The 15812-nt window shown below is 34.2% G+C and overlaps 1 protein-coding gene across 1 annotated transcript; it reads left to right on the top strand.

Annotated features, from left to right (window-relative positions):
• Positions 1-4073, top strand: LOC108990259 (two-pore potassium channel 3-like). The gene is made up of 2 exons (XM_018964164.2): positions 1-1419; positions 3361-4073. Exons 1-2 carry the CDS (start codon positions 281-283, stop codon positions 3506-3508), a joined length of 1287 nt encoding a protein of 428 aa, XP_018819709.1. The 5' UTR covers positions 1-280; the 3' UTR covers positions 3509-4073.
• The last annotated feature ends 11739 nt before the right edge of the window (positions 4074-15812 follow it).

Genomic DNA, 15812 nt, shown 5'->3' with positions numbered 1-15812 from the left:
AACCCTGTCAGACTGTATCTGTCTCTTCTTTGCCGCTTTCTAATATCCTATGCTTCTTTCCGTTCTACGCAACACACCGACATCCCTCTCTCTCTCTTCTCTTCTCAATTCTCTATCTGAAAAATCAGTGCTCTTTCATTACTCAGTATGTTCCGCACTTTCTTTCTCACAAAGACCATTTCTCTAAAGACCTCTACGTAATCTCGTTTCGAATACCTCCCGGTTCCTGGACTGCCCGCAGCTCCAGAAGTCGTATTCTTGGCAACCCCCCAGGCCCCAGATGGAGAAAGAGCCTCTGCTGCCGTATCTGAGCCCAAGAAGAAAGCCAACACCACCGCCGCCGGTTCTAGCACCACTTCCAGAGCACAACGAGATCTCTCTTCCTCTAACCCCTTCTGAGCTCAAAGACCGCCTCATCTTTGGCCCTTCTTCCTCTTCCCCACAAGACGCTTCCCCTCTGGTCGATGCCTTGACCCTCTCTCTCGGCTCCCCAAGACCCTCTTCTTCTTCAACTTCTGTAGACCTCCCTACCCCGCAAGACCCTCAATCACAATCGTTGTTACAGTCCCCACAAGGTTGGCTTCTCGACCCCAATAATCCATGGACCAAGACCAATCTTCACCGCTCTAAGACCGCGCCAGCCATGGCGGTAATCAACGAAATTAACCACCCCTCTGAGCCTAGACCGCCATTTGGGTCCCAATCGATTGTTCGCCAAGCGTGTGTTCTTCTTATGTTGTATTTGTTCTTAGGAGTGATTATATATTGGTTCAAGAAGGACGATTTCTCGGCGGATGAGACCCACCCGGTAGTGGATGCTCTGTATTTCTGCATTGTGACGATGTGCACGATTGGCTATGGTGACATTACGCCGGCAAGCACAGCAACCAAGTTGTTTTCCATAATGTTTGTGCTGGTGGGTTTTGGCTTTATTGATATTTTGCTTACAGGGATGGTGAGTTATGTGCTTGATTTACAGGAGAGTTACTTGTTGAGGACCGTGAAGAATAAGGGTGAGAGGGATACCCCAAGATCGTACATAGTTGATGTGAAGAAAGGGAGGATGAGGATTAGGATGAAGGTGTCATTGGCATTGGGGGTTGTGGTTCTTTGTATTGGGATTGGTGTCGGTGTAATGCATTTTGTGGAGAGGCTTTGTTGGGTGGATTCGTTTTATCTATCAGTTATGTCGGTCACGACAGTTGGGTATGGTGACAGGGCATTCAAGTCCTTGCCGGGTCGTATTTTTGCTTCAATTTGGTTGCTTGTTTCAACACTGGCGGTTGCTCGAGCCTTTCTGTACTTGGCCGAGGCAAGAGTGGATAAGCGGCATAGAATGATGGCAAAGTGGGTTCTTGGTCAGGATATGACTGTTTCTGAGTTTCTTGCTGCTGACATTGATAACAATGGATTTGTGAGGTATACATTTGTCTCGATTATCTTTTGAACCTCGTTTAGCTGATTAGCTTTTGAACCTCTCTAAACTTGATTAGGATTGGCTTTTGGATGCTTTGAGAAGTCCTATAGTTTCTATTGGAATTGGCACTGAACTGTGAATGTCGTCCTCAAGCATATGAGTTCGTGGTCTATTTTTGTTCATCATAACTCGCGAAAAGAAACTAAAACATTATAGACTTTGGTCTTCAATCTAAAACATCACAATGGATATGAATCCCCTATTGTGCTACAAACGCTAACTAAAAGCATCTTCAAGGTGAAGACTCCAATACTCTATCTTTATAATACAAAAAGAGTTGTATCCTATCAAAAAAAAAAAAAAAGGAGTTGTAAACGTTCCTTATCTTTAAAATGCATTGCAGCATTGGTAATATATTTTACGCACATCATAATAAAGCATTCTTCTGTGAAGCTTTTCGTGTCCTATGCACATTTACAGTTTGTGTCAAAGGTTGGCGATCACGAGGATCCCGACTCTGTTTTCGTGGCACGAATGGACTCGCGTCTATGGTATGAAGAACATGATAAGCAATGGTGCAATTTTGTAAGCGTACTTGGGTATTGAATATTTACCTATCACGGCTGAATAACTTGCATTCGCTTGATTTGCACTCGAGTGAGCCAACCTCTATGAACCATACGCTAATGGTCACCTCTGGCTTTTAGTTCTAGTACCATCACACATTCATTTCATTCATTAGGCCAAAAACATTTTAAGACATTTCATGCATTCGTGTATCATCTTCTTCTCTGAAAACCTGATCTGAGGCTTCAAGCAGAAACCTGAGAGCAGGAAATTTGGTTCTTTTGTGGTTTGGAGCTGTCAAGGTTTTGATTGTTGAAAGGTATGCCTTATCAAATAAGGATATATCAAGGTTAAAGGATCATGATAGGGTCTGGTTCCGGGTTTGAAATGGATGATGAAAGTGCTGAAAATCTCAGGGAAGGGGAGGAAAGAAAGATGGAGAATAAATCTCATTATTAAACTGTTATGATCTTTGTATGTAACTCCGATATTTACAGGTATGCAAAATTTTCTTATTCTAGTAGGTGTTGGACTTCCTCATTTCAGAAATTTGACCAATAAACCAAGCTAGCCATGTTCTGCTAGTGCCATCTTCCATCACCCATTAAAATTACAAAAATACCCTTCTCGATAAACATGGCTAGAAGTTCAAGATCACATAAATTTATGCATTAGTTTTTAATGTCAGGGTATGAGAAATTGTACCTGTGGTGTAATGAGTGAATGCATGGAAAATGAAATCTACAGTTGCATCACAGCCATAGATTGGATGATTTTCTGCCTGTATCTTTCCACCAAAAAGAAGAAAAATCAACAGGGCTCTTGATTATTGTCGCTTCTCTGCTCTATGATTTTGTTTCCATTGTTATTCTGTTTATGTTTAGGATCTGTCACGAAATCTTGTTAGAGTTTCATAATACTTTTTTCTGTAAAGGAATAACTTAAATAGTTATGTTTGGCTAATAGTTATGGTATCTTTGGATTTATACTAAAAGGAAGGTAGGTATAATGTGGCATCTTGCTGACGATATTAAAGAAGGCAAGGCATTCCATGTTCAGGCTACTTGTAATCTGTCTGCTCTTCTTTTGGCTTGAAAGCAGAGGTCTGTTAGTAATGCAACAGTGAGTGATAAAAGCCCACAGACCCCAGATTTATCATCTTCTTTCCGTTTAAATTATTTTCTTCAAGATACTAACTTCTGTCTCTATTGTGTCATACTTCCTAGTTCACTCTCATCTGGCTCTATTTGATCTCTGATATCACCATCAGTTTTCTTTCTTTCTCTTTCTCAGCTATTCATGTTATCTCCATTTGTCTTGATTTGAAATGAACCCAAACAGTTAGGTTGAGTATTTCTGCTGTTTTATATATGCAGTAAATCAGAATACGTCGTATACAAGCTCAAGGAGATGGGAAAGGTATCGGAAAAAGACATTATGCAGATCTGCAATAAATTTGATAGGCTAGACACTGGAAACTGTGGAAAGATAACTCTTGCTGATCTCATGGAGACTCATCATTGATGACATTAAAGTACCTTGGTCAGGTTATTCTTATAGCACCAGTGAAAGGCAGGAGAGAAAATACTATATGTCTTCTATTCAAGTTGCATAAGATGATAGAGGAACTTCACTACCTTATCAGTTGTTCCAGTTGCAAGTTCGTACTATTCACACCCTGGTCACGGATGCTGGAGTGCTGGGTTTTGGTTCGAGTTTATTCAACCATAATGAGAGCATATGAAGTATGATCGATACAATTGCATGAAAAAACACCACCTTCGGCAGTTTTGTTGCCCGCTCGTGTGGTAAGATGGTGAACATTACCATCTGCCAACTTGCTCCTAGCCGTCATGGTATGCATGGTGGATCAGGGATTTGGGTATGCGGAAGAATTTTTCCCAATGGAAGCTATATTTGCTTTTCCTCAAGTTTTTTTGGGAGTATTTTGTACGAAGGTTGGGATTTATTCTTTTGCAGAAACCTGGGGGATAAAAGATTAAGCTCAATACTTGCAAAGTTTATCAACGGTTCGTCTCTGGCTCCTAAGAGAATTGGATTATGCATTGGAATAATCACACATTGGATTATGCATCTTTAAATCAAATAGTAATAAAATATTTATTATTTTATTAATATTTTTTTCCCTAAATCAATAGACCATCCAATTACGTATAACCCAAACAATCAAAATCACAAAAAACTGCTTGTTTCCATACAAATTCAACCTTCTTGCCAAAATAAATTCTATATAGATTTAAACTTAATACAATGTAATTCCATACAAATTAAATTGTCAACCAAAATAAATTCTATATAGATTCAAATAAATTCCATGTATCATGTGCTCAAATTCCATGTATCAACTTAATACAAATTTTATGTATCAAAATCAACTTAATAGAAATTCCACAAAGTTGATTTTAATACAAATTCATACTCGAAGTTTATTTTAATACAAAATCCACAAAACTCCAAAAATGATACAAATCAGCAAGTTTTTCCATAGTAGCTCCATAACAGTTTCCATGTCATTGATAGCAACTAGTAGTACAAAAAATAATGGAATTTGTGTGCAATCAGTACAACAATACCCAAAATATATTACTACACAGTCAAAACAATTACAAAATACCATCATACAAACATACAATTATGTATGAGATATGACCTTGTTCCTTTGTTCCTCAATGATTTCCATTTAAAAATTATGGAAATACTCTTGCTGCACAGAATTCATGGAATCAATATCAAATTTCATAATTTTCATATCAGTTTTTCTCTTCTTAAGAGCTGCTAATTCAGATCTATCTTCTTTAGCCTTAATTTCTAAATCAAGTTTTCTCTTCTTAACAAGTAGTAACTCAGATTTTTCAATCTCATACTTCAATTGTGATTCTATTCTCTCAATCATACAAGTCCTTCTATCATCTTTCATTTGGCTTAAAGTCTCATTAATTACATTATTTTGTCTTTCGTTACATTTTCTTTGTTTTTCTCTTGTTTTTTCAACCTTCTAGCCCAAAGGTCTCTCACAATCCACGGATACATTTTCCATGTCTTCCCTAAACGTATTGAGTTTGGAGTAATACCTGAACGTGCAATATTATCTTTTTTTCTTATGAGGTCCATGTGTGCTTGCCATTTTGGTTGGTGCCTCAAAATATTCCAACAATGATCCATGTTAAAGCTTGTTTATAGGGGTTGTTAATATCACCCTCACCACTTTCCAATAGTGTGGTGAAGAAATGATCATCATCAATTAAACAGTTTATCCTTCATCAAATTATTGAAGGATAAAATATTACTAAAATTGCACATGGGAAAAATATGTATGCATGAAAGTACAAAACAAAAGGAAAAAATATTCATTGAAAATAATAAGTTGAAAAAATGAATATCAATATATCTATCAAGAATGAAGTAATCTAAATGACAGTATATCTGCCAAAAAAATAAAGTAATCAATATATCTGCCAAGCATGCTTCCTAAATACAAAATACTAAAATCATGTACACTGTGACCTAGTATGTACACTGTACATAGATCAGTCCAAGAAAAACCAAATCCGGTTAATTTTAATATCATGTAATTAAACATCTAATTCCTGGTTGAAATAAAATAATTTACTCCTCATTGCATGTTCCCTAACTATAGACGACAAAACTATATTCTCTCTCTTTTTCCATGTTTGCAAATTCTGTCAAATTCTCATTCCTTGAGTTTACTACCTTCTTTCTCTCTCACCTCAGCTTGGTCCAATCTACCACCAAACACCATCATATTTGTTGGTGACAACGTTGTAAAATCTGTTCAAAGGCACATGCCACGTTTTACCCAATTTCTGTTCTACTAATTGGCAATACCTACGTAGGTGATTTAGAGAGCAAGGGACACAATACAACAATTCTATTAAATTGGAGTACTAACAAATCAATTTATAGTTCATTGAAGAATTCTAACTGGGGTAGTGGGGTAACAGTTTGGAGTAGTCAAGGGTAGTTTTTTTTTTTTGTCAAGAAGGCAAGTTTTGGGCATTGCGCTTGGTATTCCTTGCTTAGATGCTCCCAATTCTGTAAAACTTCCTCACCTTTCATGATATTTTCCCCCATCCCCTTCTAAAACTTCCAAGTTCTTCCTCTTTCTCATCACTCTACAATTATTTTTTTAAATGGCCATGCTGTCTACAATGATAACATAACAATAAGACTTTTTTGTATACTCTTTATTGCCAAAAACTCTTTAATTCAAACACTAAACAATCACAAAGCATAAACCTAACCAAATCAGAAAAACCTAACCAAGAGATGAAAAATCGAGTACCGAGCTACAAGAAGAGGCCGTCGTTGATGAGCACTGTCCACATGGCAAGGAACCACAAAACCTAACCAAGAGATGGAAATCTGTTCATAGGCCGTCGTTCTCGAAGAGAGAAGAGATACAAATCTGTTGAGAGTTGTTCCTTAGTGCCATAGAATAGATACAAATTTGTTTGTGGAGAGAGAGGGAGAGAGAGTTGCTCCCTAGTACCTTTGTTGTCAAAGAAAGAGAGAAAGCAATGAGAGAAAAGTGTTCGAGAGAGTTCCGTTGGGGACAAAGTTTGAGAGAGCCAATGGAACACTGCTTGGGGAGAGAGAGAAAAAACATTAAAAATAATGTTTGGGGAGTGAATTGTGTTTTTTCAAATTTAAAGATACATTGTTCATAGCTATGCAAAAATTTAAAGATGCATAATTCAATGCAAATGAATTTGAAAAGATATTATGAAAATATAAAGACGAATATGAGGATGCATAAGCAACTGCCAATGCTCTAAGTGTTTCTTCTTCTTCTTCTTCTTGTTTTGGGGGGGGGGTGGTTTCACATTGTAAATGTTTGTAAATTGTTTGAATGAAAAACAGTTTTGTTGAGATTAAGCATGAAGCATATAAAATCTCTTTCATCTGTCCCCGTCGCACCAACTGATTGAGTTTCATTCCTCCTATGATTTCTTATTATAAAACAGTGTCATAACAGAGCCTTGAAGTGTTTATTTGGGATTCCAGGGAAGTGTTTATGCATTTGGTGGAAGGCATCTTGAAGGGTAATTTCAAGTTATATCTTGGTTTCAGAATTGTTGCTGACATCATCTATTTCAGTTTGGTTGTGATCATATATTGTATGTGACTTGCATCGTGTAAGTTTGATCCATTAATTATAGACTGCATCTACTTTTTGAAATGGGAGGGGATCGAGAGATCAATTCAAAGTTGAGAAATTTGACTTTACTAACTTACATTGCAAATTTAAATGTAGAAATCCACACTCTCACGTGTAGGGGCGGAACTAGGATTTGATGCTTGGGGGGGGCAATTAGCAAAGTTTGTCTTATATAAGGGTGAACAGTAACCGTCATTTAAAGTAGCAAAATGTGTCACCGATATTTAACATTAACCATATAAGGTTGTTATCTAGGGACAAACTAAATTATTAAAACCACCCATCTAAACCACTCACTTGAACTCCATCGGACTCAAGTAGACGATAAAATTAAGATAGAAATAGCCTTGTAAGATTTTTTTGAAGCAAATGATAAAAACTAAGTAAACAAAAATAAACTTTTTTGTTAAATCTAAAATTGAATATTGTAAAATCTCTATAATATAAATAAAAATAGTTATGTGAGATTTATTGCCTTTACTCCTAATTGTTAACTCGATAATAATATATATGTACTTACTCACAAAACTAATTCAAATAAGCTAGCTAGTGGAAGATTTGAAAGGAAAAATGTAAATAAATAGGAAAAATGAGGTTGTAAATTTACCAAATAGCTTATAAAAAGAGACCAAGATATTTTCTTGCCTCTTATGGGATGTGAAAATAAAATGAGAATGTGAGATTTTATTAATGACAAGAAATAGGTGTAAATATAAAAAATTGTTGAAAAACTAAAAGAAACATAGAGAACTAAGTATAAAGTGAGATTTTTGTTTTTGATACATTTGGGGAGGGGGTTTTGAACCCTAGACCTCCATTTGGAGGCTGGGGGTTTATGCCAGTCAGGCTACAGGCCTTTGCTGTACTAAGTGAGATTTTTGATTTTTTTTTTGGGGGGGGGTTATCGGGTGAAGCGAACGCCCCCCAACCATCAACGTAGGTCCGCCCCTGCTCACGTGCAGATCGAGTTCTAGCAGTATAGTTTTTTGAAAGAATTCATGATTCCCCTGCACTAGTTTTTCCACTTTCATTGTTTTCAAGTGGGGGGCTGAGTTCACCTGTTGATGATCATAAGGTTCGGGTCCTAGTACTTTTGAAAGATATTGTATCAAATACAATGTTGTCGGTAACTTGGTCAGTAGCTTCTGTGAGATCGATCCCTTTCACAGTTCTTCCACAATCCAAGTTGAGCTTTTGATTTTTGAATGAACCATTGCCTTTTCTTTTTGGCACCTCTTGTGAAAAGCGAAGTATTTCACAAAACCTAATACTATGTAGCTTATTGGAGGAGATAAATTTATTATTTAATTTATATCTTAATACAAACCACTTCTACGACCAATATGAACAGTATAGACCCAAATCATTTTGAATTTCTCCCATGTATTCACTTTATGAAATCATAAAATAGACCGTACAATATTTATTACTCTTTTAATGATATTCGAAAGATTTATACTGACAACATTAAATTCTGTAAAGTTTACTTTATATATCTATCTATTTAAATTTAGACAAAAACTTGGGAGAACACCTTGTCATTTCATTTAGGTGCACAGCACACTGCCTTATTTGGAGCTTCAAGTTCTGGAACGTCTGATTATACAGCATGCATGCAAGTAAACGCACTGCCGTTGGCTACTTCATGAATCATGTTGTTGTGGCCCCTCTTTTTTTTTTGTCATTTCTTTTACCAATCGTGAAAAGAGTGAGACCCATCTCATGCGTCTGTCTACGTCACGTGCACATGAAACATGCATGCATGATTAATGGAACATTATGCGCGCACCGATCGGGGGTCGTAGGGTCCAAACTAAAGCGACGGTGGTATGTAATAGAAGGTTAAAAAAAAAAAAAAAACATCGGGAGTGCGTTAAATTACGTAAGTTTGTGAGATTATTTTTATGTAATTTTATCGATAAATCAATCTAGCTAACAATAACAATAATGTTGCGAGGTTCTTTCTTCCATTTGAAATCTTTAAATTTAAATAAAAAATTCGAAAAAATATTGACTCGAAATCCAGAATTAATATAACTTACAAGAGAATCCTACTAATAATTTAATAAAGAATAATGCAAAGAGTATCAATGAATTGCATGTGTATATAAGTATCATGATTTTTCAAGAGTGAAACTAGAGAGTAAGAAACCGTACCGACGGTGTTCCGGCAACCAATCAAGAGAAAGAAACTTTTTGTTTTTTAATTATTATTATTATTATTTTATCTTAAATTGACAGCAAATCAGGCCGCATTCATAATACTTTTCGTGACTCTTAAGTAATGCAATTAAAGCATGCAATTCCTAATTGGTTCGAAATCCAAAAGAGAAGCATTCGGTGAACTTTAATGCATGATCTTGGCATTGATCGATGACTTTTCCTTCAAAGTTTGCATAAAATTCGCATGAACATGACCTTAATTTGCATGCATTAAGATCATGATCTTGTTTGAACTTTGATTTTATTTGGCTAAAAAATTTATTTGTCAGCACGCAGCTTATTGACACATCAAACACATGATTACTGATGTGGGTTAATTGTCCCGGAAGGTTCAAACACATGATTAATTACATGATTAAGTAGTATAATTCTTGTTTGAGTTTGATTAAGGTTCACCATGCATGCAACTGTTTCAACACAAGTTTTCACACTCAAGACTCTTTTAGGACCTGATCAATTACTTAATTAATTGAAGAATCTTACCCCCAATCTTTTTGAATTCAAATGAAGAGTACTACTGTCTTCAAGCAAGGAATATTCCATTATAAAGCATTTTTCCAAAATAAAAAAGAAAAAGAAAAGGAGGAGAAGAAGACAAAACAAGTTCAGATATTATAGCATGGATCCAGTCAACTCATCCCTTTGACTCAATAAATAATAAAAGAATAATTTAGGGGAAAAATAGGTCTTTTTATAATTTCTCATTATTCTTGTTCACTAGTTGATGCATGGTGGGGGCATTTTATTAGAAAATTCGTATGCAAGAAATGAATTATCTTAAATATTAAAAAAAAAAGTCCAATCGAATTGGCTACGTTTGAATGTTGAGATGAGTTATGACTGTTAGTATTTGTGAGTCTCATTGAGATGTGTTTAACATTTTTTGGTTGAGATGAGTTTAATTTTTGAGAAATGATACTTGTAGTCGTAAGTGTACAAGTGATGTGCAGTCGCTTTGAAAAAAATGAATAAATATGAAATTCACATGAAAATAAATTAATTTTTTAATAGTAGACTCTACTCTTTACAAGTGATGTGCATTTTACGACTGTATCTAGTATTACCCTTAACTTTTAGATTAAAATGTATGAAGTAGGCTGAGATAAATTTAATTTTATTATGAAAAGTTGAAAAAGTATCGAGTCCCATCAATAATTAATTTGAGATGAGTACAACCAAACACGACCTTAAAATTCGTCAAATAAATTCTTGACTTGTGGAAGAATCAAACGAAAAGAAAGACCTTTCACATTAGAAGCAAGAGCTCTAGTACTTGAACAGTAGCTAGGTGGATTAGAAAAAGCCAGATCACATGTGTTTTGCCTATTAAATCTGCAATGTGATGTTTTAAAAAACCGGAAATTTTGACCCATTTTGGAACATTTTAAGTGGAGTGGATGACTGACTGCTGCATGTTGACTTTCTCTTTCCTCATTATCATATGCTAGAATAGATGAAAAAATCATATTAAAACTTACTTTAACGAGCAATAATATTCTTCATCTTAGATTTTATTATCTTCTATGGCACCTATTGAAAATAATTAATAAAAATTAAAATGAAAAACACGGCCGATATAGTCTATGTTTCGGAGCTTAAACCATCTCAAAGTCAGATTATTTCATTAATATTCATAAACTATTTCATTAATAATATTTACAGATGATTTGAGATACTCTTAACATTCAAACGTAATCATACGTGTATTAATTCATGATCATGAGGACAAGGTTAGGCAAATGCATGAAAGCAGTGACGTCGTTTGCTGGGATGGATGTGAAATGAGAAGAGAGATGCAATGAGTGTAAGACTTTAATTAGGGATGGGATTAATTGGGGTGCTCTAATCAAAATATTAATGTGTCTGCATCTTAAAGATGGTTTTTCTCATACTTCACACCTAACCAAAAACCTGCCCTCTTTTTGTATTGATAGTGATTTCCATTATCATTATCGACCTATAACGTCATTTTCTTTATTAATTATTTTGTTGGATTGAATGATTTCAGATAAATATAATATTAAATATTCGGCAAATTTAATCAGATATTTTAAAAAATGGGCAGAACCAAAAATTTCATTTTGAGAATTAGGGAAAATTAAAAAAAAAAAAAATTTGGTTAAAATTAATCTGATCTATAGAATCTACGTTGTAAAAAATAAAAAAATTAGAAAACTAATTATTTTAACCTCATCCAATAAAGGAAACAAAACCAATCTTACTCTTCTAAATTCAACGTCCTGACATCCATTGTCTATGCTAGTAAGCTACCACTTGATTAATTTAATCAATTTGTGTTATGGAGGTGACGTATAAGTAGTCATCTTTGTACGTCATGTTTTCTAATTTCTATCATTTTTTTTCCCTAAGCAAGCACATATATTATTGAGATAAAAAAAAAAAAAAAATGAGATACATAAGGAATGGGTGGGTTCCCCAAACAAACACCCTCAAAACACCCTATTTCAACAACCACATTACAAAAGTTAAAAAAAAAAAAAAAAAAAAAAAGAAGAAGAAGAAGAAGAAGAAGAAGAAGAATAATAATAATTTAGGACCAAATACTTTGTCCTTACCTATATTAATCTCCAAAAAGGATGCCGTCTTAAATGAAGTTTTTTTGCATTTTGCACAACTGCAAATTATGAAGCCACCGCTTGAGGCAGTGGAAGCTGAAGGTGCATTACGGTTTATTGTCTCAAAATATTTCTTGAAGAGATCTGTATTTCATTCCTCAATATTATCAGTTAGAGAAAGTAGAAATAACATAGTAAGAAGATTGACATTAGATGGGCTGGATTGCGGCGGGCCAAGTTTCTCCACGTGCACCTTTGGTGGCGTGTGGAGACCACTCGTGCGATGATTGTGAGATGAGGTAGGGCAGATTTGGAAGATCTGGAGGTAGAGAATCTATCGGTGCAGCGTTTGTAGCCGATAGATGCATTATGGTGCAGTGGCGCATGACGGCCACGAGTGGAACAAGCGCGCCTGTGAGGGTCGAGATTTTCGTCGTAGTTCCACTTCGTCCTAATAGATTGGTAGTTGAGGAGTTGCGTGGTGGGGCGCGTGTCAATAGTCGGTTGTTGGAGTGCAATAGATGTGATCAAAACCGAATCGATGGAAATGAGAGATAAAAAAATACTTGCATAAAAACATATATACAAATCAGTACTGTAAAAGGAAATAGAATTTCATCAAGAATCTCCTCTCTGGTGGAAACACTCAGAAAGGATGAGTAGCTTTTCTAGAGAGAAGGTGGAGTTTCTCTTTCTAGAAACGAAATAGACGAAGAGTTCTATACCCTCATTTATAATTTCTATCTAAATGTGGTAGGATCTAGCCAAAAAAATAATAATTTAATTAGGTTTCAACATCCATCTAGTGAAATAAATTTTGGAAAAATGATTTGTACAAGTCTCAATAGATAAATCTCGTGTAACCTTTTTGTAAAAATATATAGACCCCACTATAAAAAAAAAAGTGTAAAAAAACTCTTATTTTTTGAGTGAGAGTCTGAGACCCACATTTTTATTAAGAGTGGTGCTTCTCTGCTACTTGAGTAGCACTGCTTGAGTAGCACTGCTAGAATAAAATTAGCTTTTTATTTGTTTTTAATTTTTTTATTCGTAATTTTTTTATTATTTTAAAATATTTTTAAAAAATATAAAAAAAATTAATATACTGATAATCACTTTCTTAAATATTAAATAAAAGAAATTAAAAACAGTAAAATCCATGAAGTGTCAAAATAGTATTATTGTTTTACTAAAGATATGTACGAGCCTTACTTGTACCTGGCATTAAAGTTTCAAAATAGAGCACCATTCTTTACACACAATTTTGTCCTAAATAAGTCCTTATTTAGTAGTACTTATTCGTAAGTACAATTTAATAAATAATGTATTAAAAACACAATAAAAATAATTCGTAAGTGCAATATATAATTTTTTTTTAATAAAAAATACATAGAGAAGGGTGGGTGGCAACTTCCCTCCCCTTGGGGCGGCGCCGCGGGGGGCCACTAGAATACTGGAAAATCTAGTCACGTGATCTGCATGTTGCTATGTCACGAGGCTTGTTGGATTGTTAAAATAAAATATTAAAACGACACGTGTAATCCAAATGACATGTGTCGACCAATGTCACGTGGATAGTTGTACTATTAAAATATCAATTGTGAATTTATTGGAATTTACTGATTAATTTTGCAAAAAGTGAAAATTAAACTAAATAATTTTCTCCATAACAAAAATCCCAAATATGAAAGGAAAAAGATAGTTTGAATTCTTCTCTTGGTTACAATTTTATACTGTTTTTTGTAAAAAAAAATTATATTCATCATCCCATGCATATAGCACATACCACACTTTTATTTATTTTATTAAAAAATGTGACATATAAATAATAAGTAGAAGAATTTAATTAATTTAAAAAAAAAATATGGTGTACGTACAGAGATGATGAGTGGTAAAGTTCAGAATGATAAACACATGAAGTAGACACAATAATATTTATTCATTGAACATTTAATACTAACCGAGAATCATTCCGACAACTATAAATATTATACAATATATTTTATATGTCTATCTCTCTCCTACTTTAAAATCTACAGTTTGAATTCGGTTTAAAATTCTAAAAGATACAAACCCATCTCAAAAGGATGTTTGACTAGTCGTTCAATGACAAACAAGGAATTAGGCTAGCCATGTAATTGGCAGGGCAGCAAAAGAACATTTTACCCATTTGATTTTTCAAAGCTAGTCTATTTTTGACTAAATCACATAATTTATCGGCTGGATTGTCATGTCTTGTTCCATGATGAGTGTCTGAAAGAAAATGCAATGCTGTTGACTATATTATAAAGTTAGGACGTGTTCTCTATTTATTTATTTATTCCTTATTGTATTATTGTATATTGATCATAAAGCATATTTTTCAAGAGTTGCCTTCACGTATCTCATGGCTGGCCTTGTTGTGGCTGTGCTCATGAATGGACTGCGCGCGTTGGTCAATATCAGTGGGGTCAGTACTACCAATAAACCAAGTCATTGCACTTATATATATATATTTTTTTAGATAGATTATTTTATATAAATTATTTTATATAAATTTTAAATAAATAAAAGATATATTATTTTATATAAATTTTAAATTTTTCAAAAATAATATGCGCGCATGGCCGGACAGTTTTCAAGGTACCCATGTGTATAAAATTTTGGAGGGTCATGATATGATGGCTTTCCCAATCCCCCTTTCAACTCCATACACATTTTTCATGTCAAAAGGTACAACTCATCTTAACAATGGTGCAAAAATATTTGAAACAACATTTGATATATAATGGGGAAATAGCTAGCGGCGCCCTGAGAGTTGTGAGTCTCACATCATGACCATGTGTCGGCTACCGTCAAATAATATTGCCGGTGGCCATGGGTTTAGGACACGTGTAATCCTCTCTCCAAAAGACCCAAAATTGTCGCTAGACAAAAAGGCAAGCAGGCAACCGCCGTGACTGACTGCACCGCCGAGAAATTTCCGTAGTCTACGCCGATTTATAATCAGTACCCATGCAATTTCTTTTGCTTGGCTCCTTCTAATATTTGTACATGGGAAAAGCTTCTTTGTCCACTAGTTTGACCGCTCTAGTTGATCAGTAGTCAATTATTTTTTTTAATTTTTTACTTAATGATTAAGAAAGTAATTTTAAATATATTAATTTTTTTATAAAAATATTTAAATATATTAAAAAAATAATACAAAAATAAAAAAATAAAAACACCAACTTTACATAGAGGTCAAGTTGAACGGGCTACCGATTCTTTGTATATATATCATGCTCTTAGAGCACCAGTTATGGGCTCAACAAAGTTAAATTATAGTTAAAGAATAGCTAAAGTGCAAGATAACGTGCTACAATTGGCTTAACAAATCAACAGTGATTTTAACTTCAAGTTAAATCACTAGCCAAATTTGTTGAGCCAAAGGAGCTAGCCAAATAATTTTTTTAGACTAAAATATTCACTTGAGTTGAAGTGAATAATATTATTGAAGAAATATTATGTTTTATAGTGGAATAATATAACCGTTGAAGAAATATAGCCATTGGAGAAATATATCCGTTGGAGAAATATAAGTTAAAAAAATATATCTGTTGAAGAAATATAACCATTGGAATAATATGAACGTTAGAAAATTAATAGGTAGTTTTTTAACAACGAATAAATATTTAAATTACAATTATAACTAAAATAAATGAAAAGTTCAAAATTAATATTTTATTAGAACAGTGAAAGATTTGTTGAGCCTGTTATTTGATGATGATAAAAAGTAGCTAGCTAAATTTATAAAAATGAATTTCTTAGTCAAATTCTGGCTAAAGTTTGTTGAGGCCATAACTAATGC

Source organism: Juglans regia, chromosome 4 (assembly GCF_001411555.2).
Source record: "Juglans regia cultivar Chandler chromosome 4, Walnut 2.0, whole genome shotgun sequence".
Classification (NCBI taxonomy): domain Eukaryota; kingdom Viridiplantae; phylum Streptophyta; class Magnoliopsida; order Fagales; family Juglandaceae; genus Juglans; species Juglans regia.
The sequence above is the reverse complement of the archived record's forward strand: the minus strand, read 5'-3'. Positions and strand labels throughout refer to the sequence as shown.